This window comes from Hypomesus transpacificus, chromosome 6 (assembly GCF_021917145.1).
Source record: "Hypomesus transpacificus isolate Combined female chromosome 6, fHypTra1, whole genome shotgun sequence".
Taxonomy (NCBI): Eukaryota; Metazoa; Chordata; class Actinopteri; order Osmeriformes; family Osmeridae; genus Hypomesus; species Hypomesus transpacificus.
Genome location: NC_061065.1, coordinates 4938401 through 4963004, shown reverse-complemented (window position 1 = coordinate 4963004; position 24604 = coordinate 4938401). Strand labels below are relative to the sequence as shown.

Genomic DNA, 24604 nt, shown 5'->3' with positions numbered 1-24604 from the left:
TGTTTTATAGCATGCAGTAAAATCAAGCGGAGCTGGTTCATGCAGGGGACGTGAGACGCAGCGCCTCACCAGCAGCGCCTCACCAGCAGCGCCTCACTAGCAGCGCCTCACTGGCAGCGCGTCATATCACGCAGTAGGAGCACACCTTCTTAGCAGGGCGGGCTATTTAATCAGGATATCGCTGCACTCTGCATTGCTTAGTGCGACACAGGATGCTCTGTTTAATCTGCTGCCTCCGCCTCCCCGGCCTCCACCCTTGGTTCTGTGTTCCTTTTGTAGGGGGAATGCGTCGCTGCTCTCTGCTCGGAGGTCGAGACGATGTCTCCGTTGGGTGCGGCAGGGAGCCGATGCAAGCAGCACCATAAGGCCAAATCAAGTGTTCAAATCATGTGTTGTACCGTGTGGAATAGGGTATCAAGTAAATACTATACTGAGTCCTCCTACCTGAACCACAAAGGTTACATGTGTGCATGTGTTCCTAGGTCAAAATGTGCAGACACAAAACAGTAGTCATGGATGTTTGGGGAGTCAGGGAAGGTGAAGAGACAGGGACGGATGAGGGACGGAAGAAGAGCGGGCGTGAGACCGGTCGAGTTCAAAGCAGGTAAGGAGAGAGCCCGAGATCGGTAAAAGTTGTCCAGCGTGAAATCCTGTCAGACTGTAATCCTAAAGTCCAACAGGAGCCATCACAGCTTATACAGCAGGAGGAGGACAGCTGCAGGACAAACACACACAGCGCATGAGCACTCCCACCCATATACGCACACGCGTACACACACACACACACACACACATTCACATAACCTAAACATATGGTCCTGCTGCCTCTTTCTACACTGGGAGAGGATGTAAGACTGATCAAAGCTGGGTGTAGAAAGAAATGGATGAGAGGATGGGTGGGAAAGAGAAGAGAGATAGAGAGAGAGAGAGAGAGAGAGATGTAGAGAGAGAGTGAGGAACAGAGAGGGAGGGAAGGAGGGCGAGGGAGTGAGAGAGAGAGAGAGAGAGAGAGAGAGAGAGAGAGAGAGAGAGAGAGAGAGAGAGAGAGATGCATAGGTATGACTTAATTGGCAAAGAACAGGTTAATTTATCAACCGCTGGCACAGTGCTATGATTTCCTCTGTCTTTATACACACAGAAACACAGAGAGCGAAAGACACACGGACGCACACACACACACAGGACTTTACGGTAAAGCACCATGAAGAACATTAGATAATGACACAGAACCAGAGAAGATTGATTATAGCTAGAAAGAAGCGCACACAAACATATGCGCACACACAGTGGGTTGTAACTGAAGCTGCTTTTAATGGCTGGTTTCGGAGAAGCGGATTATATTTAATATGCATATTATCTTGGCTAGGTGAGGTATGATTGGTCCTGGGTCACAATGGGCAGACAGACTCATATCCTCCTCGGAGGTCTCAGGGCCTTTAATAGTCGTGTGTGTGTGTGTGTGTGTGTGTGTAGAGTGTGTATGTAGAGTGTGTGTGTGTTTGTGCCCGTGTATGTGTAAATATTGACTGATTCCTGGAATACAAATTCTGATCAGGTCATTCCAATGGGAAACCAGAATAGAACCAATATATACACTTCAAGGGTGCATTATACAGGCACATTCCCTACAGGCTGGCGTGAATGTAGAAAATCATTTCCTTAATTGGGAGCAAATTATTACATTTCCTTGTTTACGTTACTGAACCAAACGTTAGGCTGCCATGAAAGAGTTTGAAGTTTGGAAGATGCAGACTGGAGTCTAATTTAAGGCTAGAGGCTGGAGGCTATTTTAGGGCTGGAGGTTGGAGTCTGGGTTAATAGGGCTACAGGCTGGAGACTGGAGGCAAGCTAAGGGCTGGAGGCTGTTTTAGAGCTGGAGGCTGGAGGGCTGAAGGCTGGAAGCTTTGATTGGGTATGTTTGGGTAACAGCAACATGTGACTTGTTCCCAAGCCCTGTGGGTTTTTAACACACACAATCTCCTATGAAGTCTTCCCTTGATCCAACCGTATCTATCGCCGTGGTTGGTCTGTGACGAGGAATACATAATACTGAATCAGGTGAATGCTGTATCTGGACTGGTCTGTCACAAAGACTTCACAAAATCGTAGACATCAGTTCCCAGGTCTACCTCGAATCTGATCAGCCCTAATGCCAGAGGGAATTGTGGCCTGGAGGAGATAGATAGATAGAGAGAGAGAGAGAGAGAGAGAGAGAGAGAGAGAGAGAGAGAGAGAGAGAGAGAGAGAGAGAGAGAGAGCAAGAAAGAGAGGTGTGAGCGTGTGTGTTTGTGTGTGTGTGTGTGTGTGTGTGATTTACATTCAGGAAAGTATCCAGACACCATGCAGACAGAGATAAAGGGATTCAGGGATCAGATAGCCTGGGGCTTGCTGAATAGAAAACCTTATGCCCTGGCCTGGCCTGACCGGCTTGAACTGGCCTTGGTCTGGTCTTCGAGGATAATGTGATGGCGTCTGTTCTAGAGATTAAAACACTCTACAGGTGTGAGAGAACCGAGTCTACTTCACCAAAGGGACCAAATGATAAGGACAGAAGCCCCGCAGTGAGCTGAAGAAAGTTCCGGACTCTCTCACACACAACACACAATTAAGCTGTGACATACACACAAACACATTGTCACTCACGCAGGCTCACATGTAGCACGGTTATATAGACGCTGAATCGATAGCAACACACAAGGCACACATGTAAGGCCTGTTTTTAGGGAAGGAAGAGCCCTCCTTTCGTCAGCTGGCTGAGCGGTTATGGAGTCGGGCTGGTAATCTGAAGGTTGCCAGTTCGATTCCCGGCCGTGCAAAACAATGTTGTATCCTTGGGCAAAGCACTTCGCCCTACTTGCCTCGAGGGAATGTATCTGTACTTACTATAAGTCGCTCTGGATAATTAGCTAATTGCTAATTGACCAAAAAAAAAGAGCGCTTTGTCACAGGAAGTGATGTCGCAACACAGCAACCAATTACAGCAGAGGCCTCTGCCTAGCCTGGACGGAGACCTCCTCGACTGTAATTGGTTGGTCGCTCCATCAAAGAGTTGGCAAACTACCTGCAATTGAACTTCGACGGGTGCGAAGAACCATCCCTGCGGAGGGAAGGAATCACCATGGTTACGGATCTAGTGGGGCAGGGATTGGTGAATGATTTGGGGGTGGTGTGGAGGGGGGGTTGTTGAAGCAGTAATGAATGATGTTGATGTGAAGAGAGAGAGAGAGAGAGAGAGAAAGAGAGAGAGAAAGAGAGAGAGAAAGAGAGAGAAAAAAAGAGAGAGAAAAAAAGAGAGAGAGAGGAAGCAGGGAATGCAAGGACACGGACAGCACGGTGGCAGAAGAGGGCACACTACATTTTGTCACATCCTGTTACGTGACACGAGCCAATCAGTGGTCAGCCTTTATATCTCCTACCCTCCAGCCTCTATGCCTAAACCCCAGCCTCTATGCCTTAGCTGTCAGCCTCTACCCCTCAGCCTCCCATCTCTCCACATCCTCCCAGCAGCTCCTGCAACACTAGCCGGCTTCATGGGGATTAGCCGTGGGAGTTTTAGTCAGAGATGTTTGGTCAAACAAGGCCTTTCACTTTCATATGGCTTTAATGATGAAGCTGTACTGGACTCCTTGGAGAGGGAAGGAAGGAGAGGAAGAAAGAAAACAGAGGGAGATGGAAGCGACAGCAGGAGAGAGAAAGGGAGACTGAGAGAAAGGGTGAGACGGCAATATGGGGGGAGAGAGAGAGACAGAGAGAGAGAGAGAGAGAGAGAGAGAGAGAGAGAGAGAGAGAGAGAGAGAGAAGAGAGAGAGAGAGAGAGAGAGAGAGAGAGAGAGAGAGAGAGAGAGAGAGCGGAGAGTGTACATTCAATAGAGGGAGGGGGAGATATAGAAGACACACTCAAATACATTAGTTACACAGCTGTTAAAGGGAGAGAGGCAGAGAGTCCCCTTGCACCATACACACACACATGCCACACACACACACAGACACACACACACACACACAGACACAGACACACAACAGTGTCCTCAGATGGGCTGCAAGCCCTCCCAGTTGGCACATGGGGGTCTGAACACAGTCTCTCTGCTCCAGTGATGATGAGCTGTAGTGAACCGTGACTGGGACCTGACTGCTCACGTTAGCTCCCTGAACCCAAGCCACTACATCTCAGCCCAGCTGGTTATCTGCTCCGCTACTCCCCCCCACCCTCCCCTCCGGTCGGCCAGTCACTCCGGCTGCTGTAACAGAGGTGGTTCGGAGGTCCTAGGGTCAATGGATTATACAGCTTTTCTCAATTGCTAAGACACATTTCTTAAATGTGTACTGTGTTTTCTCCAAACTCTAAACACACATCTTCATACTTACACTGTTTGGCCAAACCCTTGACTTTTGACCCAAAAGAAACCGTCGTAGAAACCAAACTTTGCATTCAAAATACTCTCAAAGCCCTGAAAAAATTCAACCTTATGAATACCCTTTACACACTGCTGGGAGGAATTGAAAACACTATTATAAAAAGGTTTTCATGAACCATTGACTATAACATGTCCCTGAAATGTAGATATGTTCCACCTCATGAGTTTGACATTATGTAAATCATAAAACTCACAAATACTGCAATTGTCCTTCTTACAGGCTGTTTATGTTCTATTTACATTATACATCAATTGTATTTTGAGCTCTTGTTACTGAAGTGGTCACAGTATACAAATAGTGGTACTGTTAGTCAACAAAACAAATTCATTGCTGTAAATTTTAATTTGGGGAACAAAGGTTATGAAAACAAGGAAATTAACAAAGCATTTTTATCTAGGTAACAGCGCTTACGCTACAGTACTGTTCATTATGGGTCAGCATCCTGTCTCTGACCAGGGTCAGGCCAGAGATTTTCTCCAACATCACCGGCAATGTTTTCTCGAGCCAAACAGCAGGGAAAATGCCCTTGAATGCCTGAGCCATCCCTGACAAGACTCCAGAGTAATGTCCCCACAAGCTTCTTCCATGGCTTGGAGAAAGTTGTTCTGTCATAGGGATTTCGGTCATAGTGTGCCATGGATCTCATTTGAGATTGTTCTTCTTCTTCCTCTTCCTCTTCCTCTGTCTCTTCCTCTCCCTTGTCCACCTCCTCTCATTCTGACAATTCTGCCTCTTCCTCAGATATTTGCATCCATGATTTCAAAGTACAGATGAGCTTACCTTTGTATTCATTCCAAACGCCTGATTGCTTGTTGAGTCTTGTTGCTTGTCAGTGCTTACACATGGATAATTGGTTGTTAAGGGTGTTTGAATTGCGCTGGTTTGAGTTTACTTATCAAACGGGATTGTTTTCTAAATGCCATAATGGTGACAATTGTGTCTTAAAGTAAGAGGTGTGTTTAGACTTTTGCAAAGAAATGTAAATGAACTTGAGTAATGTGTCAAAAAGGGTCAATTGTGTTTAAAGACTGGGGTACATGGTCTTTCTGCTGGGAATTGGCTAAATGGTTTTGTGAGGATGGCTTACACATACAATTTTTGTGTGTTAGCAATGGAGAAAAACTGTAGTATTATAGGCTTTAGCTCAGCAAGCAGTTTAGGTTCTACTCCCTTTGGAAGTCTTTGGAAAACAACGGCAGCAGGGCAGGTTACATGAGGAGCATGCGGGTTTACCTGTCTCAGTCCGATTACAGGATGCCGTTATCACATATCACTGTGTTGCTAGGCAGGTTTGGAAACATGAATATGCGGCTGAATATGTACAAATGTATATACAAATAATGGAGCAGTCATTTTGTTCACTTTTTTGGGTGTGTATAACACAGCACAGTCAGAATATTGTTGTCTCGTCTTTTTCTCCTTCGTCTGTCATGAGAGCATAGCCTGTTGAACCGACGTCAACTGGATTGAGAGAGAACAGCACTAGAGAAAGAGAGAGAAAGGGGGCGAAGGAGAGTGAAGAGGATCAATTGTTGCACCAGACAGTGCTATTTGTCAGAGGTGAACGAATCCAACCTCAGCCATCCTGGATTTGCCCTGGTGCCAGCCACCGGGCTTTCACACACACTGGCATATATGTGTGTGTGTGTTATATGTATGAGCGTATGCCACTGTGTGGGCATCCAAGCACACCAGCCACTGCCATGTGTGTGTGTGTGTGTGTGTGTGTGCGTGGTAGGTGTGTCTGTGTGTAGTGTGCATGTGAGTGCGTGTGTGTGTAATCAAGCCAGCCATTAGCACCCCATAACTTCGTAATCACTGTGGAGATGGCACAATCTGAAGGTTTACTGAGTCAAAACACCCGAGTTTTGACATAAGACGTTTGGGTAGCCAGCTAGCCTGGTCTGGTCTGGCACGGCCTGGTTTGGTCTGGCCTGTTTTGGGACTGTCTCTGGACTAGCTATCTGGTTGAAAGCTGGTCTGTCTGATCTCCTCAGCTACCAGTGTCTCTGCAACATCAAACGACCCATCACACACAGAATCTCGCCATCTTGAAACAATATTGTGGTGTGTGTGTGTGTGCCTGTGGTAATGGGGTGTGCTGGGGTCACTTGAGGTATGCTTCCTGCTTTTAAGTTTGAGGAAGCTTACCAGTGTCAATAATACCCCTGAAACCTGTTAAGCTCTGCAGCTCCTGTGATGGAGCCATGAGGCGGCCATGTTGCCAGACACATGCCCTCCTCTGCTCCTGTCCCGCTCGTTCCGTTTGTTTGTTTGTTTATGTCGATGTGTTCCGATGCCAAGCTAGATCTGTCCCAACGACGCGCTCCCAAGGAGAGAGAAAAGTGTGTGTGTGTGTTCTGGCCGGCAGTTCCATCACCCACTGAGGCCCAGGCCTGGCCCTTCAATGTGAGTTGGCATAAACACAGCAAGCCACACACACACACACACACAGACACAATGCCAGCCAGGCCTGCTCAGTGAGTTTGGGCTGAAGGATTACTAAACTCCCCTCCTCTTACTTGGGGTACACATTAAAGTCATAGCATCTATCTCTCGCTCACACACGCATACACACACACACACACACACTCCCTTAAGAGGGATCTTCAGCTGGCACGATAAATGAGAGAGGCAGAGAGGAGGGGGGGGGTGTATCAGTACTCTAGATGATCTAGATAATCATAACCACAGGTGCTGGAGAGGCTAGACAGGAACTACATAGATACGGCAGATGCTAAACAGGAAGTAGATACATACAGCAGAGTAGAGGCGAGACAAGAAGTACCGTAGATACAGTCTCAACTTTGATGTATTCAACCCAAATGCTAAACAGGAAGTACTGTATATATTGATTCAGCAGAGTGGAGGATACACACAATGTTTGGGAAGCAACACATTCACAACAGAATAGTGAGAACGTGAGAACCTAATAGCTTCAGGTGAAGGTAGACAAGTAGGATTGGGGCATGAGAGGTTCCAGTAGGTTCCAGTATAAAATGCCAAACTCAAGATGTATGCCCTTCCCAAACTCAAGACGCCTGTCCCGCCAAAAATCAAGATGTCTGCCCCGCCCAAACTCAAGATGGCACCCCGACCAAACTCAAGTCCTGAATCGCACACATTACTCTCAGTAACCACTGTTGCAAGTTGCAACATTCGACTGTTGTCGTTCAATTACTCTGGTGAACTGGTGCCGACAGTTTGTTTTGGTCTGCTCCTGTATGTCCTGTTGTCTCTGCGGTTGACACCTTCTCCTCTGTGCCAAGTGTTAAGGCTCAGAATAGATTGTCATCAAGAAGGCCGTGACAGACGCATAAACTTCCAGCACAGCACACTGGAAATCACTGCTTTAGTCCCCAACGCTCTCAAGTGAAAGTGGATTTATAAGAAACGGTAAAAAAAAAAAGAAAGTGAAATGAGTTTTTATTTGATTTGATCATACAGCGAAAATCTAAACGGAGCAGAGCTTCCCTGCTGCGTTGTTGTAGCGTGACGAGGGGTCTGTGTGGTGAAATCAAGGACGCACCCTGTCTGGGGTAATCCAGGCTGACAGGTACAGTATGTCTCCTTGTGAACATCAGCAGGAGCCGGGGGGAATTAGTCTGGAGAACACGACGGGGATGGGATGTGAAGGCCGGGGGAGGAACCTCGGGCCAGGGAATAAGGAAGTAGGTGCGTCAGGTTTGAGGTGCATCGTGGGACCGAGCAGGGGCGGTCGGGGAGGACTGCCTGTCAAAAATGTCAGGCTGGTGGGTGTGTGTGTGTGTGTGTGTGTGTGTGGGGGGGGGGGGGGGGGGGGGGGGAGCTGGGAGTTTCTTACCCAGCATACCCCATGCCTGTCAGAGCCAAAAAGGTTGAGGCACAGTGGGACTGCGTGTTGACTCTGGGTGTGGCATGGGGATGGAGGGGCGGGAGTAACGACCTTACATGCACTGGTGGAGGCCTCAGATGGTTCCTGAAGGGTGGAAGGTTGCAGCCGTACACTTACTAGAAATGAAGATTTCTTGCAGATCGTCTTTTTTTCCCCTTATCCTGTTCCATTCTATTCAGACAGGTGAAAATGGCTGTGGCCATTTCGACAAAATACGGGGTCAAACTGAATCATGCAATAATATTGCACCAGCATCAAAACACATTCTACAAATGGACTTGGCATAATGTCCCATGGCATAATGTGTCAGTAAATCTGTTGGCATTCCAAACTCCGAAGACCAGTCTTTATAACACCTGGTAATTATCCTTGTCTGTTTATGGTCATTATTCTTGTTGGGTCATGAGACTACTTTCATATACAAAATGAGATTCCTGCCATTGGCTGTTGACAGTGGAACATGATGGTTGAATGAGGCAAAATGAAATAAGAAGAGAAAATTATTTCTCTTCAGCTACTACAGTGGATGTGTCATCCCCCAGAAACCAAACTTTCTGGAACCTTCCTAGAACCTTCTGACTCTATTACAACTGGTATTACAAAGCAGCCATTTTCAAAATATGTGTGTGGAGAAATGACCACAACTCCACGATTTCTCTTTCTGCTCGCATCCCCTCGCAGCCAACTCTCTCTCGCTCTCTCTCTTCTTCTCCCACACCTCTCATTCTCTCTCACTCTCTTCCCTCCATCAACTAACCCCTTTCTACCCGGCAAGGAGAAACGGCTGGAGCACAGCAGAGTTGCATAGATACACATCCCTCCAGGTGTGTGTGCCCCGGGCCTGTGTGGGAAGAGACAAACATGTCAGAGCATTTACCAAGCCACCATGGTTTTTCAACCTTTGGCAGGGGGGGTTGACTAATTTCAGCCTCAAGCCACAGCCAGTCATTTCCATTACCCCCCCCCAGCACCGCCACCAAAACCCTCCACTCTCCTACCTGCCCCTGCCTCTTCCATCTGAACGCCACAAGACCCTGGTGGTCGATAAGACACAAAGAATCAATACCAAGCATGCTCACCATGACAACAATTTATTGTTTCAGATATGCTAAACTACGGCTATTTCATCAGCTGCCAGTGCTATGCTGCTTCCCTGCTTGCTTAACTGCCTGCCTGCCTGCCTGCCTGCCTGCCTGCCTGCCTGCCTGCCTGCCTGTCTGTCTGTCTGTCTGTCTGTCTGTCTGTCTGCATGTCTGCCTGCCTGTCTTTCTGCCTGCCTGCCTGCCTGCCTGCCTGCCTTCCTGCCTGCCTGCATGTCTGCCTGCCTGCCTGCTTGCCTGCCCGTACAAGTCAGCCAGGAAACACAAGTCAATTTTCCACCTCATTGAAAGTGAATATGCAAAACAGCAGCTCAGGTGTTCGAAGCATCCATCAGGCCAAGTCCTGAGAGAGCAGAGGTGCCATGAGACAGGAAGTTCAAGGTCAAGAACAGGAAATGGATATGTAGGAATGGCACGCAGTGTATATTTATGATCCTAGAATAGTCCATGCAGTTTGTAGAAACAGTGATCTATGGGATTTGATTGAATTGATTCATTCAAACCAAAATCTCAAATTGTAACCAGCATAGAGTAATGGTTGTTTACTTTTTGGCAGCTGTAAGAAGGCGAGAAGACAGAGAGAAAGAGAGAGAGAGAATCCTTCCACCACTGAACCGTCGAGATACATCTTTCTCGCTAGTTGACACACACCCCCACACGCACACGTACTTTGAGGCCTTGTCAGTGCAAGGGTCTGTTCGCTCAGATCTTTGAAGGCTGCTTCATCCTGACTAACAAGAATACATTCGGAAAAAAAGGGAAAGAAAGAAAAAAGACATGGGTTCCAGAGACAGAGAAGCGGAGAGCGAGAAACGAAGTGCTTATTTTTGCTTCCAGAAAAAGAGGCCACACGCTGCTAACAGCAGACCTGCCACTTCTGACATTCTTCTCTCCTCTATTCTCCTCTCCCCTCTCTTCTCATGTAATGTCATGTTATTCTTATCTTCTGCCCTCCCCATCCCATTCACCTCCTGTCCTTTCCTCTTCTCCCCTTTTCCCTTTCCCTTCCCTCTCCTCTCCTCATACCCTCTCCCCTCCCCTCCTCTTCCCCTTCTACTCCTCTCCTCCCCTTCATCTGCAGTAGAACAGCAGGCCTGTGAAGTAAGGTGAGCCAGGAAGAGAACCTCTTGTCAGGTTGTCTCATTACACCCCTCAGCTTATCTTAACCACCCTCCCTCCCTCTCACATTTTCTCTCTCACACACACACACACACAGACACATACCATAAACACGTGTACGCACGCACCTGTAAATGCTAGGCATATGTACAGTACATGGATAGCCCGATCCTTCCACATCAGCTCTCCAGACGTTCACACAATCAGTTATTTATCACTTCTCTCCTTCTTGCTTTCTCTCGCTTTCCTTCTCTCTCACCCTCCTCCTCTGTTCTTCTCTCTCACTCTCCTCCTCTGTTCATCTCTCTCGTGCTCCCCTCGTTCTGTCTTTGACACGCTCCTAACCCACCTCCTCCGGTCTCTCTCCTGCTCTTATCCTCTGTCTATCTCTTTCTCTCTCTCTCTCTGCTCCCCTCCCTTCCCACAGCTCCCTTCTCGAGGTCTATATCAGTCCTAAACACTGTGCATTGGCGGTGCTCTCTGTAATGAGCCATGGGAAACATGGGGAGCAGGGAGCTAGCTGACTGTTAGCCGTCAAGGCTAAGCTAACAGGAGCCAGGTGGAGGGGAACTTCAAAGAAATTGCTTTTGGCCTGCAATTTGACAGACAGCAAAGGAGGATGGGACTTGTAGTACGAAAGCTTTGAATTCACAGCTAGTGAAAGGAGAGGTTCTCATGAGACCGAACCCTGTTCAATACGATCTGTCTGGAAGTTTGGAACGCTATAGCGAGACAACCTTCAGGCCGACCGATGCTATCTAATTAGGCCGCCTGGTTTTCCATTTGGAAGCAATGTTTCCACCGGTGATGTTGATGGAACCTTATTAAGACAGAGCTCGTGTCAGAATGAAGCAAAACAGATGTCAGCTCGTCAGACAGAAGACAACACGCTGCGGTGTATGCTCAGGCCCAAAGTGCACACAAACACACACACATACCACACACACACAGTGCTATAGTTCCATCCAATCATCACTCACAGAGGCATCGGTGTGGCACTAAAATACACACACACACACACACAACGGGCGAAAATTGCTAAAACAATTACACACACTGTGTATCGCTGCATCTCTCTCTCTTGCTAGTTCCTACTCAAATGAATAGATTTGACTACCCACACACACACACACACACACTTCGAGACAAGGAAGAAACACCCCTTCCCCCACCTCCCCCACCCTCTCTCTTCCCCTGCTGATGCCATGAATCATAAGAATATTGAATTGTCGTTAAATTGGGCATGGGGGAAAATAAACCAGTTTCTGAATGATTGCGAGGCTTCCTCCTAGACTCTCAAGTTTGTTGTTTGGCATTCCTGAGTGTTGAACTTGGATCAACGGATTCCTCCGGATTGAACTTGAAGCTGTGTGGTTTCTCTCCCTCATATTTTCTCACCATCACCCCACCTCTCCTATGTGTGGAACTGAGTTAACAGACTTGTATTCTCTGCATTGTTCCAAAAGTAGCTGTCATTCCTTTTCTCTTCACTCTCTCTCTCTCTCTCACGCCCTCCCTTCCTTTAGCAGTCATCTTAATCGCGGTCCCCTGTGTAGAGCGTTGTTTGGAAATACACAGACAAGGGCCTCTGTCATCTGTGAGGAAGATGAGAGAAAATAACAAATTAAACTGTTGGCTTTCTTCTCCTCTCCCCTCACCTTCCATCCTTTCGCACCTCCTTTCCTCTCTTCCATCATCTTCTTTCCTCTAATTTCCCCTACTCTAATCTAGCCCCCTCCCCTCCTCTCCTATCCTATCCTCTCCATTCCTTTCCTCTCCTCTCTTTTCCTCCCCTCTACCCTCTCTCCTTCCCTCTTTTCCTCCCCTCTCTCCTCCTCTCCTTCCCTCTCTTTTCCTCCCCTCTCTCCTCCTCTCCTTCCCTCTCCTCTCAGGGAAAAGGGTGCGTGGGATCCTTTCCCATCCCGTTAAAGCGACTCGTTGACCCATCTGCCTACGAGATCTGCGCTAACCAGCTCGGCGGGGTGGCGAGGGATCCTAGACGCCACGTGAATGAGACAAACGTGTGTGCCTGATTCTGCATGTGTGTGCGTGCGTGCGTTTGCACGTGTATGTCTTCACATATTTGTGCGCGTACACAAAGGTGTGCGTGTGTTCACGCGCGTGCGAGTGTGCGCGTGCGTGTGTGTGTGTGCAAGCGCGCGCGTGTGCTGCGTGGCAGCTGGCTGGCCTGTCGTCAGCAGATGGAGGAAATGTTCTCTCATCTCCATCCTCCCCCTCGCCGAACCTGTCCACATACACACGTCCCGTCCAGAGAGCTGGAGACCGTGGTGCCAGTTTCAGCCACGGCCTCAGTTTCTCATCAGCAGAACACGCCCGTATGACACACGTCAGAGCCCTGGGAACACTGGGAAAAGCAACCGTAGGCCTTGGGTGAAGAGTTTCATTGGTAGTGGTCGTGTTTGCTCTGTAATAGCGAATGCATGCATTGATGGATGGCTGGATTGATGGGTCAATGGATGGATGAATGGATGGATGAATGGATGGGTGGATGGGTGGATGGGTGGATGGGTGGATGGGTGGATGGGTGGATGGGTGGATGGGTGGACGGAAAGACAGACTTGTCACATGGTTTGAATCTCCCTACCTTCACCTGTACCAGTCCACACTTCTGCCCACATTTAGTTTCAGAGAGAGTGTGTGTGTGTGGGGGGCGGTGGGGGGACCGAGGCGAGGTCAAAACAATTCATCACGGGCCAAGTGAAGAGGAGAAGAAAGGTGTGGGGCAGGGAGAGGAGGCAGAAAAGGAGGAGGACGAGGAGGAATGGGCTGAGAAGATGAGGAGGAAGAGTGAGGGAGGAGGGGTTGCTCAGGGCGACAGATGAGGAGGAGGAGGAGGAGAGGAAGAAGGGGGGATAGGAGGTGCAGGGGAGTAGCAGGGGGAGGGAGTGGAGGAGGAAGAGGAGGAAGAGAAGGGGGGCAAGGAGGGGAAAGAGGGATGAAGAGGAGGAGGAGGGTGAGGAGGAGGCAGAACAAGGATCCTTTCTCATTCTCTCGTTGTTTAACAGACATTTAAGATGCTCCTAATGGCATGCAGGGTTAGCTTACCTATCCCCCCCCCCACACACACACACAGTTCTACACACACACGCGCGCGCGCTGCGTGGCCAGTGAGGGGAGGCAGATAAATCAAGTCAAGGTTACGGCCTTCTGCTGTGAGCCTATTGCCACAGTGACGGGCAGAGAGGAAAGGTGGAGGAAACTAGCTTGTTTAATATTATGGTCTGTCTGACATGCTGCTAGGTGCACATTTGTTTGTCTGTGTGAGTATTTGTGTGTGTTAGTGTGTGTGTGTGTGTGCGTTGTTGGTCCTTGAAAGTACAGTATGTGTGTGTCTGTGTGCCTTTTTGAGTGTGTCTGTGTGTGTGGGGTGGGTGCACGTGTGTGTGTGCGCGCATCTGTGGGTGGGGAGGCCTGTGTGTGTCTGCGCGCGTGTGTGTGTGTTATGTTTGCAAACAGGACGGGGCACAGAGGAGGGACTCGAACCGTGTCTTCCCAGCAGAGAAGTCGATAACAGAGCCAGCTGGCACGTTGTGTAGCTCAAGGACGCTCCTGTCATTAGCCCAGCTCAACTCATCATGCACACACGTCACCCACACATGCAGTCTCGTGCTGCATATAGACTGCACCGGTGTCACAATGCATAGCTCTACCCAGAAATACAGGTACGCACACTCTTGCTGAATATACACCGCACCGGTGTCACAGTGCATATCTCTACCCAGAAATACAGGCACACACGCGCACACACACACAATGAAAATAAACACACACACATAAAACTGCTGACACTCCCTACTTCTTCATTTTCATGTGTTTTATGTCTGTTTATGTCCTCTCTCCAAGATCTGCAGTATTTCATAAAGGAGCTGACGGGAGCAAACCGACGCAGAGCCAAACCTATAACCGCACACACACACAGACACATACACACACATACGCACGCACACACACACACATGCACAGCAGTCTGGCGGCACAGCTGTATGAAAACACTGGACGATCTGCTTCAGTTTACGGTTGCAGACAGACAGGTCTCTTAACGACCACCTGGAACGAGATGTATTCTGGGGTGGGCGGAGTTGGGAGGCTCCTCCCCTCTCCTCACAGCTGTAGAGAAACCAGAGTGACATCATTCACACCTGTCACCCTCCCACTGTCTCTCTCTCTCTCTCTCACACACACACACACACATTCACATTAACACCACTGATGTCTATAGGCCTTACATTTCTCTCAGGAGGTAGGGGTTGTGTGCGTGTGGTGTGTTTATGTGAGTGTGTAGGCCATCCAACCACACACACACAAATACACCTACACACACACATACATACACATTGGATTATCCTCTATCTCTCTTTCTTTGGACATAATGCAAATGTACTTGATATGAAACCTTTTTTTTTTTTTACAAAGCCGAGACTGCCTTCATCTGCTAACAGGAAACATGAAATCTCTAGCATGAACATGGACACACAGTACTGAAAACACTTTTGGAGGGAAGATGATGTGTGTTTGTGTGTTTGTGTGTTTGTGTGTTTGTGTGTCTGTGTGCGTGTTTTGTTTGTGGAGGCCGATGTGTGGAGACGCGGAATAACAAACAGGAAGGACGGATGTGTCAGAAGAGCTGATGAGTTCACAAAGGAGAGGCCGGGCGGAAGAGAGGCTGCAGAAGAGGCAGGGAGAGACAGGGAGACAAAGAGAGATCAAAAGAAGAGGCTTGGAAGAACTGGAAGAGAGGTCGGGGCAGTCTGGGAGAGGGGCTGGGAGTGAGGCTGAGATAACGGCTGAAAGGGGGGAGATGCGAGGATAGAGATTTGGGAGAGAGGCTGGGAGAGAGGCTGAAAGAGGCAGATGCTAGGAAAGAGACTGGGTGAGAGGCTGGGAGCGAGGCTGAAAGAGGAAGATTATAGGAAAGAGATTGGGAGAGAGGCTGAAATAGGCAGATGCTAGAAAAGGGACTGGGAGAGAGGCTGGGAGCGAGGCTGAAAGAAGTAGAGGCTGTACAGGGAGGAAGGGAAGGGGACCAGCAGAGCTTGACAGAGCTGGTAGCAGGATTACAATGCCACCTGTGGTTTTGTAGACGGCCACCCAGGCAGGTTGGCACCCTGGCACGTTGCCATGGCAGACACAGGGCTGGCATCGCCAGCGACGCTAACGTGTCCACAGGAAGAACAGAGGACGGCTCCCTGCTCGCTCACATCCTCGCTGCAAATCTGCAGCAAGGCACGCTCACACACACACACCACACGCACATGATCCTGCTACCTATAATGGATCTAATGAATTGTCTCGATGACATGATACCCTCCCTGAGACACACACGCGCGCAGGACGCATAAACACACACGCACACACGCTCAAAGTGCTAAGCAATGCAAAAATCAATGAGGGCCATGTTAGTGAATACTCTGTTTGGTGTAAAGGGAAGCGTGTGGCTCAGATGCTGCTAGGGCTGATCTAGTAGACGGGGGTAAGAGAGGGAGGAGGGGTAGGAGGGAGGAGAGGGGTCAGATGGCTGAGCGGGTAGGGAATCGGACTACCAATCAGTAGGTTGCTGGTTTGATTCCCCGGCCGTGCAAAATGACGTTGTGTCCTTGGGCAAGGCACTTCACCCTACTTGCCTTCACCCTCGAATGCCCCTGTGCTTACTGTAAGTCCCTCTGGATAAGAGCGTCTGATAAATGTAAAATGTAAATGTAGAGGAGAAACGCGCACAAACGCGCTCTCACACGCGCAGACACACGCATACTCACAAACGCATACTCACACACGCACATTTCCACCGTAACACCTTGGATCTCTCACTGGCCCATAAAAAGGCTGCCCTCGCCACAGGTGCTTCGAGCTCCCTGCATGCACCTGTGAACTCACGGGTGTCCTGTGGACATCGCATCACGCACACCTCCAACAGTAGGATCCCCACTGTCACACAACCTTGCCTTGACCCCGTCACACAGCAGACAGTTAGCAGACCTCACATCGGATGTGTGTGTATGTGTGTTTGTGTGTGTGGAACGCACATGTTGCGTGCGCATGTGTGTGTCCATGTGTAAATGCTTGTGTACTGGTGTGTATCAGTGTGATTGTTTGCACGCGCGGGCATGTTTGTGCATGTGTGTGCGCGAACCGGACAGAGTCGATTAGGTGTAAGCACAGATGTGCACGTTTTACAAGGGAGACGGTCGATGAACACGGCTTCTCTAATAAGTGAAACCTCGCTGGACCTCTGTGTTTCCAACGACGGTACAACGTCCTCCTCGGCAACCTCCAACCTCTCCCATTGTGTTGACACTTCGCTCGCTCTCACCTTCACCGTCATCAATACCCTCCTCTCTTTCGCTCTCACTCCTTTTCCTGTCTCAGGCTCGGAGAGACGGGAAGCTCTGCCTAATGTGTGCCGTCGTCCAGACAAGGAAAGGTGGAGAGGAGAGGAAGAGAAGAGGTGGAGGGGTGGCAAGGAGAGAAGGAGGGCATTAGCAGCTGAGTCACCGAGCAAGTGGATCTACGTACTACCAGGCTGGACTAGGTGGGTCTAGCTGGTACTGTAAACGATGAAACTGGACTAGGCAAGTCTAGCTGGTACTGTATACTATGAAACTGGACTAGGCAAGTCTAGCTGGTACTATATACTATGAAACTGGACTAGGGCAAGTCTAGCTGGTACTGTATACTATGAAACTGAACTAGGGCAAGTCTAGCTGGTACTATATACTATGAAACTGGACTAGGCAAGTCTAGCTGGTACTATATACTATGAAACTGGACCAGGCAAGTCTAGCTGGTACTATATACTATGAAACTGGACTAGGCAAGTCTAGCTGGTACCATGTACTACCAGGCTGGACTAGGCAGGGCTAGCTGTTTGGCACAAAGCCACTTGATAGTGTGTGTCTGTTTACAAGCAGGTTTTCTTAATCACAGTCAACACTGACATAGCCCCGGGGTTTGCATCCCATCACATGAAAGAGTGCAAAGCTGCACATTTCTTTACGACAGCCATTTGTCAGTTTGTTTATTCAGGGTTTCTTGTTTACCCATCTCCATTTTTTGTTGATCATCAAGATGTCCTTCCATCCAGAAAAAAACACAACCGTGAATAGTGTATTAGCGAAGTCGCTGACATAAAAAAAGAAGACTTGATTGCAAATAAACCCTGGTGTAGTGTGTGGTTGGCTGTATGAGTGTGCATGTGTGTGGGAGTGTATGTGTGTGTGTGTGGGGGGGGGGGGCTTGGAGGTAGTTTATATTCCTGGGGGTGTAGTGGGGTGGGCGCAGATGATATGTGCCTGGTTAGACTTGGTTCGACTTTGACACCCCCCCCCAAATACCCCAAACAAACATGTACACACTTACAGCTCTCTCACGCGCTGATAGAATCGGCTCACCTCCTTCGGAATGAGTTGCATATCCTGCCCGGCCTCTTATCTTTTAACGCCACACATAAAGGCTCTCTGGCACTAATTGAGAGAGCCAATTTGTTGGCCAATTAGCAAGCACTCTTGAAGTAGAGCATGATCAAACAGAGCTGAATTGACTTGAGCTTGTACACGAAACATCTGACTATACCAATGCTGTTATTTCCTCATACACACTGGCAAGACAGACAGATGGAGACAGAGAGAGACATACATATGTACGGAGGTATGGATGTGTGTGTGTGTATTTGTGTGCGCAAAAGTGCGTGTGGGTAGAGAGAGAGAGAGAGAGAGAAAGAGAGAGAGAGAGAGAGAGAGAGAGAGAGAGAGAGAGAGAGAGAGAGAGAGAGAGAGAGAGAGAGAGAGAGAGAGAGAGAGAGAGAGAGAGAGAGAGGACAGAGTGCGCGCACAAGAAAGGAGTGTAAAAATAGAGGGAGATGTACTGAGAGGGAGAGAGAGGGATCTACTGAGGGAGTAGAGAGGGAGAGAAATCGACCGAGAGGGGTGGAGAGAGAGATCTACTGAGAGGGTTGGAGGGAGAGATCTACTGAAATGGGTAGACAGAGAGGGGGAGAGATATCTACTGAGAGCAGTGGTGGGAGAGTGGGGGAGTGAGATGAGCCAGCGGATCCCGCCCAGCAGTGAGCAGCGCCTGGTACCTGAACCTCCGCAGCAGAGACCAGACCAGCACAGACCAGAGCAGCACAGACCAGAGCAGCACAGACCAGACCAGAGCAGCACAGACCAGAGTAGCACAGACCAGACCAGACCAGAGCAGCACAGACCATAGCAGCACAGACCAGACCAGAGCAGCACAGACCAGACCAGACCAGAGCAGCACAGACCAGAGCAGCACAGACCAGACCAGAGCAGCACAGACCAGAGCAGCACAGACCAGACCAGAGCAGCACAGACCAGACCAGACCAGAGCAGCACAGACCAGACCAGCACAGACCAGAGCAGCACAGACCAGACCAGACCAGCACAGACCAGAGCAGCACAGACCAGACCAGCACAGACCAGAGCAGCACAGACCAGACCAGACCAGCACAGACCAGAGCAGCAGTTCGGACCACCTCCTTTCCTCTCCCCACAGCCTGTTGTTTCGTCCGGTCTGCTCGATAATTCTCTTTTTAACGGCTGCCACTGCCAATATCGTCCACCGGCTGTCTGTCAATCATCCGCTAGGCCTGGCTGCTGCCCCCTAGCTGTGATCTTGGTTCACTGCCCCGGGAGCCAAGCGGTCACATTCATGTCGTTTGGCGAGGGGAAGGGGCCTTTCACAGTCCGAGATTGTTGTTTACGGTCACAGGCTGTTTGACCACTACCAGTGTGGTCCTGTTGCCTCGGCAGTTACACTACTCTCTGTATTGTAACGTGTTGTGTTGTGTTGGGATGTTCTGCATGCATTCTGGTTTCTGAGAACATTGATCTGTTGTTGAGAGAGAGAGAGAAAGACGGAGGGATTGAGAGAAAGAAATACAGAAAGAAAGAAAGAAAGAAAGAAAGAAAGAAAGAAAGAAAGAAAGAAAGAGAAACATCGTAAAGAGACAGAGAGAGTGAGAGAGAGAGAGAGAGAGAGAGAGAGAGAGAGAGAGAGAGAGACACACACCTAGGTAGCTCCATGTTAAGCAGGTTCTATAATGAACCCCTGGAGGTCTTCTCAGAGCTGGTGGCTTCCAGCGGAGACAAACTCTGATCCACAACCCACCAATGCGTCTCAGCAACGGGGGTCCCACTCTCTAATCTTCTCCCTCCCTGTTTTAGTCTCTCCTTTCCAGCGCTCCTCTCCTCGGCCCTCTGTCAGCTGTCGTCTCCCCTGCCTCATTCTCCTCCCTCTTATTCTGCTCCTGTCCTCTCTGCTCCTCCTCTCCTCTCCCTTATTCTCCTCTTCCCTCTTCCCCCCTTTACTCTCCTCCTCTCCCCTCTTCTCTTCTGCTCTCCTTTATACTCGTCTCTCCTTGTCTCACCTCCGCTCCTCTCCTCTGTTCTATTCTCCCCTCTTCTATTTCCTCTCCTCTCTCCTCGCCCCTCGGCTCCTTGCCTCTCCCTCTCCTCTCCCCTCTTCTCCTCACCCCTCCCCTCCTCTCGATGTAACCAGTGTGCCGCTAAACAGTCAGTTACTTCAGTCCCCAGCCACACTGTGTTTGTGTGCGTGGGCGTATCCGCGTGTGTGTACGTGTGCGAGTGTGTGTGCGTGCGGGTGTGTTTGTAGCGCGGTGCGTGTGTTTGCATGCTGGATCAGATTAGTCTCAGGTCCCACCAGTCTGGCTGATTCAATAGAGGGCCAGGTATCGACTGTTGAGAGTGTTGAGATGGCCCGTCGATAGGCCTCCAGCGGAGCATCTATAGACAAGACCTCTTCTGCCTGCATAATACACTGGATCCGTATTGACAGACCTTGTACAAAAAAATTGGTTAACCTTCTGTCATGACATGGCTGGGACTCATTCCACTCACATGGAGACAAAGCACGAACACCGAAAGTGTCATACCCAATGAAAATGAAAAGAGAGAGTCATGTGTTTGATCAATTTCTAAACTGTCGGTTGATCTCAGATCTGCTTCTCTCTGTCTCTTTCTCCTGAAGGGATCTGCTTATCCACTTTTGTGATCCTATCAGCTTGATCTGCAGCACTGAGGCACCAACTCCCCGCTGGAAAGAAGCTGTCAGAATTGTATGTTTTGGTCCTCAGCCCAAACCGCCCTATGAAACCTTCCGGAAGGTTCGAGGAAGGGTCGTTCCACAACAAGCCACCTGTGGAGCAGAACAACCCCCTATGTCGGTGTTAAATCACTAACAAAACCATTGGTTTTGTTGACATAGCAACCCCTCTTCTCCTCTCTCCTCCCTCATTCTCCTATCCCTTCTTCTCCCCTCCTCTCCCCTCTGCTCCTCTCCTCACCCCTCCTCTCTCCTCCCCATGTCGGTGTTAAATCACGAACAAAACCATGTAAGGTTGACATAGCAACCATGGAATAACTATGGTCTGGGGTTTGGGGACGCCTGTGTTAGATTCTCCAACGTGAGATCCATCAGGGCACACGAGTGATGAGACGGATCACTCGAGTTGACACGGGCCCCCTGGTTGGAGTTTGTTCATCCGCTGACAAAGGCAGGGGCCAGGCACACCCAGCCAGACTAAACACAGAGTCAGATGCCTGAGCGGTTAGGGAATCGGGCTATTAATCAGAAGGTTGCTGGTTCGATTCCCGGCCGTGCAATATTATGTTGTGTCCTTGGGCAAGGCACTTAACCCTACTTGCCTCGGGGGGAATGTCCCTGTACTTTCTGTAAGTCGCTCTGGATAAGAGCGTCTGCTAAATGACTAAATGTAAATGTAATGTAAATGTAAACACACAGGTAGAGGATGATACAATAGGCCTTGGGATGCTTCCAGGGCACGGTGGTTGAAACCAGAGCTGGTCTACTCCCATCACTCCTATGGTTCCAGTGGGGATTAGAGGCTTAGGGAAGTGTAACTTTGGAGTGTAACGCCACAAAGGGAGAAAAAGGAGCGGTTCACACAGGCATGCTCTGTTGTTGTTGGTGATAGGAGTCACAGCTTTCTACAGACCGGGGTTCCAGGGGGTCACACGTTAGTAGCAGATGCGTAGACTCTCTGTAATTCTCCGTCTCTCTCGCTCACGCAAACACTTCTTCTCTCTCTCTCTCTCTCTCTCTCTCTCACTCGCTCACTCTCTATCTCACTCTCTCACTCTCTCACTCTCTCACTCTCTCAGACACACACATACAAACGCACAGACATGAAACACCCAGTTGCTCCTTCACTGAAAACAAGCACACACACACACACACATCAGAGCCATCGAATATTCGGCGGCTGCCACAGCAACACAGCGAGAGGGTAAAAAAGTATGAGTTCTTTTTAAAGATCCGCCCGTGGCGTCTGAGCTCACAGGCTCCATTTGGCTGGATCATATTAAAGGTGAACGCAGTCATCTCATCTCTCCTGTTCGGAAAGCTGTGTTTAGCCCCTCCCGCTGAGCGCACTCACTTCTATCAGTCTGTCAGTGTTGCGAGTCACACTGCTTAGCAAGCTCTGCTTTTAGCTCAAGACGTCTTCAGTCAAAGTGTTGCTGTTCAGACAAAAGGTACAAAAAGGGGAGAAACGCAATGTGTCTCTCTGCCAGTCGGTTCAACTCCCATGGCAATTCCCATGCGGAACCTAACAGCAGAACACACACACGCCTGGAACAAACACTTTTGCTTTCATCCCCGCTTCCTCCACGCACATTGATCCATTCATTACCTGGATCTGCCTCCATCAACAGGGACTGAGAGCAAAAATCCAAACTGATCTCGCAACAATTCCTCACAGTAAACAAGTGAGTTTCTCACAACGGAAAACAAGCATGGCTGCTTTAATGCTGTGTATAGAAGAAGGCTCAGCCTCCCACTATGGCTCCGCGTCGGAAATAAAGCTCGCCGCGCGACAAAGAAACAGCGAGGATTTCCAGACGTTAGATATGTTTGAATATCGGAACCAGATGCAGTGAAGTGCCCTCAGACTGAGGACAAAGCTGTTCTGCCATTGAGACAGCAACACTGCACTGTGCTGCACTTAACGTGTGATTTCCAGCGGTTGAGTATTGAGGGATTCAGGGCTCAATATTGTCATGAGGTTCTAGACCCTAACCCAGCTAGGTCATGTGCCACCAGATCCTAACCAAGCTAGATGATGTGGTTCTAGATCCTAACCCAGCATGATCATGTGGTTATAGACCTTAACCTAGCTAGATGATGTGGTTCTAGATCCGAACCCAGCTAGATCATGTGGTTATAGACTTTAACCCAGCGAGATCGTGTCCTAGATCCTAACCAACCAGCAAAGAGAAGTCTTACTTTGAGTATTCTTCGTTGTCTCGGTCGCACCTGGAGTCCTTGTGCTTCTCCCAGTCCTTGCCGTGCTTGCAGGTGGTCAGAAGCACAATGTCCTGTCCGTTGTGGATGTGGTAGAGCGCGTTCCTCGTCTCCGAACCGATGCCGGTCAGGTAGCGCTTGCCTTTGAACACCAGGAGGTGCTTCCTCTCCGGAGGGAGGTGGGTCAGGGTCAGGTGACCCTTGACCCCGCCCCTGAGAGGGTGATCCTTGGAGAACAGGGGGATGGAGATGTCGAACCCCGGCCTGAAGTTATCCATGTCCACAGAGGCCTTAGCCAGCATGGCCTGACCGACATCCATGCCCAGATCCTCAGTGTAGTCGGGCCAGGTGCCAGAGTACAGGTTGAAAATCAGATGGTTCCGCCCGTCGTTCCAGGTGGGCAGGCTCTGTATCCGAGCCCGGAGGTTCTGCATGTACTGGCCAGAGAGCTGGTCTCGGTCCAGGGTGTCGAGCCCCAGGACGAAGAGGCAAGCCTGGGCCGGGTCGGGCGTGTGGAAGCGTGACTCCTGGATGGAGGTGAGGATCTTCTGGTAGCTGTCTGAGATGGTGTCGCCCTTCAGGAGAGGGTAGGTGTAGACCTTGAAGCCCGCCTGGCAGAGGCTGCGGTCGAAGCATGTCTCCATGCGACAGCGCCGGCTCTTGTAGATGTTGTTGCGGATCTCCCTGCGCTCGCGCGGGGAGGAGTGCTGGTGGAGAGGGAGGGGGCTGTCCTCCCCTTGCTCGTCCTCCAGGAGATAGCTCCGGAGGGGCCGGAGCCCGGACCAGTTTGGCCAGCGCTGGGGGGCTCTGGGCTGGCCGGGGGGGCTGTGGGGCTGTGGGGCTGGGTAGACAGACTGCAGCTGCTGGGGTGTGTGGAGGTGGTAGGACTGGTGGCTGGGCTGGGTTTGCTGCTGGAACTCCCCGATCTGCAGTCCCCACAGGTAGGCTAGCAGGAGAAGACAGGCCCCTAGAGACACCAGCAGGTACCTCTTCTTGGCCTGCATGTGGACGTGTGGGGCAGTGGGAGGGGGGGGCAGACGGGCTACGAGGCAAGGGGAGGGCGAAGGGGTGGGACAGGATGGGGGTCCACACTCAACCCACACAGAGGTCAATCTTATCCACAGCTAGGCATGATGGGAATTAAAGTCACTGCGTAAAACAGAATTAGAAGGAATTGTTAATTGCGTTTTAGATATAGCCTACTGGTCTCAGATAGTAACTTTTAATCATGATTAAGAATGATGGAAAAAACATACTTTGTGTCATTGTCATAGATAATTTAGGCAGTGCAAGTTGTCTGAACGCTTACCTTTTGAAGACAGACACCTGTGGTCTGTATACCAGGAACTCCCCGTGTGACTGAACCGTAGGAGCGCTGAATGTAAACACAGCATTCTAAGCGGAGTCTGTGGCACTCATGCAAAGCGACATACATCAATAATTATCCGAGAGAATCAGACGCGACATACTGTAGTTGGACAAGCTGATCAAGACATCGGTGGCTGACCTAAACACAGAGCATCTGAAGAATAAGATCCTGTGTAATCACTTTTCTGTGTATATCCTGTTTGTTTGTCCACGCCCTTTAGATATTCCCCTGGACAACGCACAATTTGGTGGTTTATGTATCCCCATGGAGAATTAATTATTTGGATTATCAATCCATAATGTGTAGATTTCAATATATTTCCCAGTAATCTCGACATAAAAGTTTCCAAGCCTGTAGTGCCCAACGTTTAAATCCCTGAACGAATCAAGAAGTGTCGCCAAGTGT

General features: G+C 49.6%; 1 protein-coding gene across 2 annotated transcripts in view; it reads right to left on the bottom strand.

Moving 5' to 3' along the window:
* Window positions 1-23834, bottom strand: part of LOC124468826 (exostosin-1) — a 114627-nt gene extending 90793 nt beyond the window's left edge. Inside the window, exons 1-2 of one of the 2 annotated variants that reach the window (XM_047021797.1) lie at window positions 23719-23834; window positions 22813-23655 (exon numbers count right to left, since the gene is read on the bottom strand). In XM_047021797.1, the coding sequence (XP_046877753.1) occupies window positions 22813-23655; window positions 23719-23834 (959 nt within the window). Of the gene's footprint in view, window positions 1-22812 lie in introns of both variants that reach the window. The other variant, XM_047021796.1, reaches the window with a different exon arrangement.
* Between the last annotated feature and the right edge of the window lie 770 nt (window positions 23835-24604).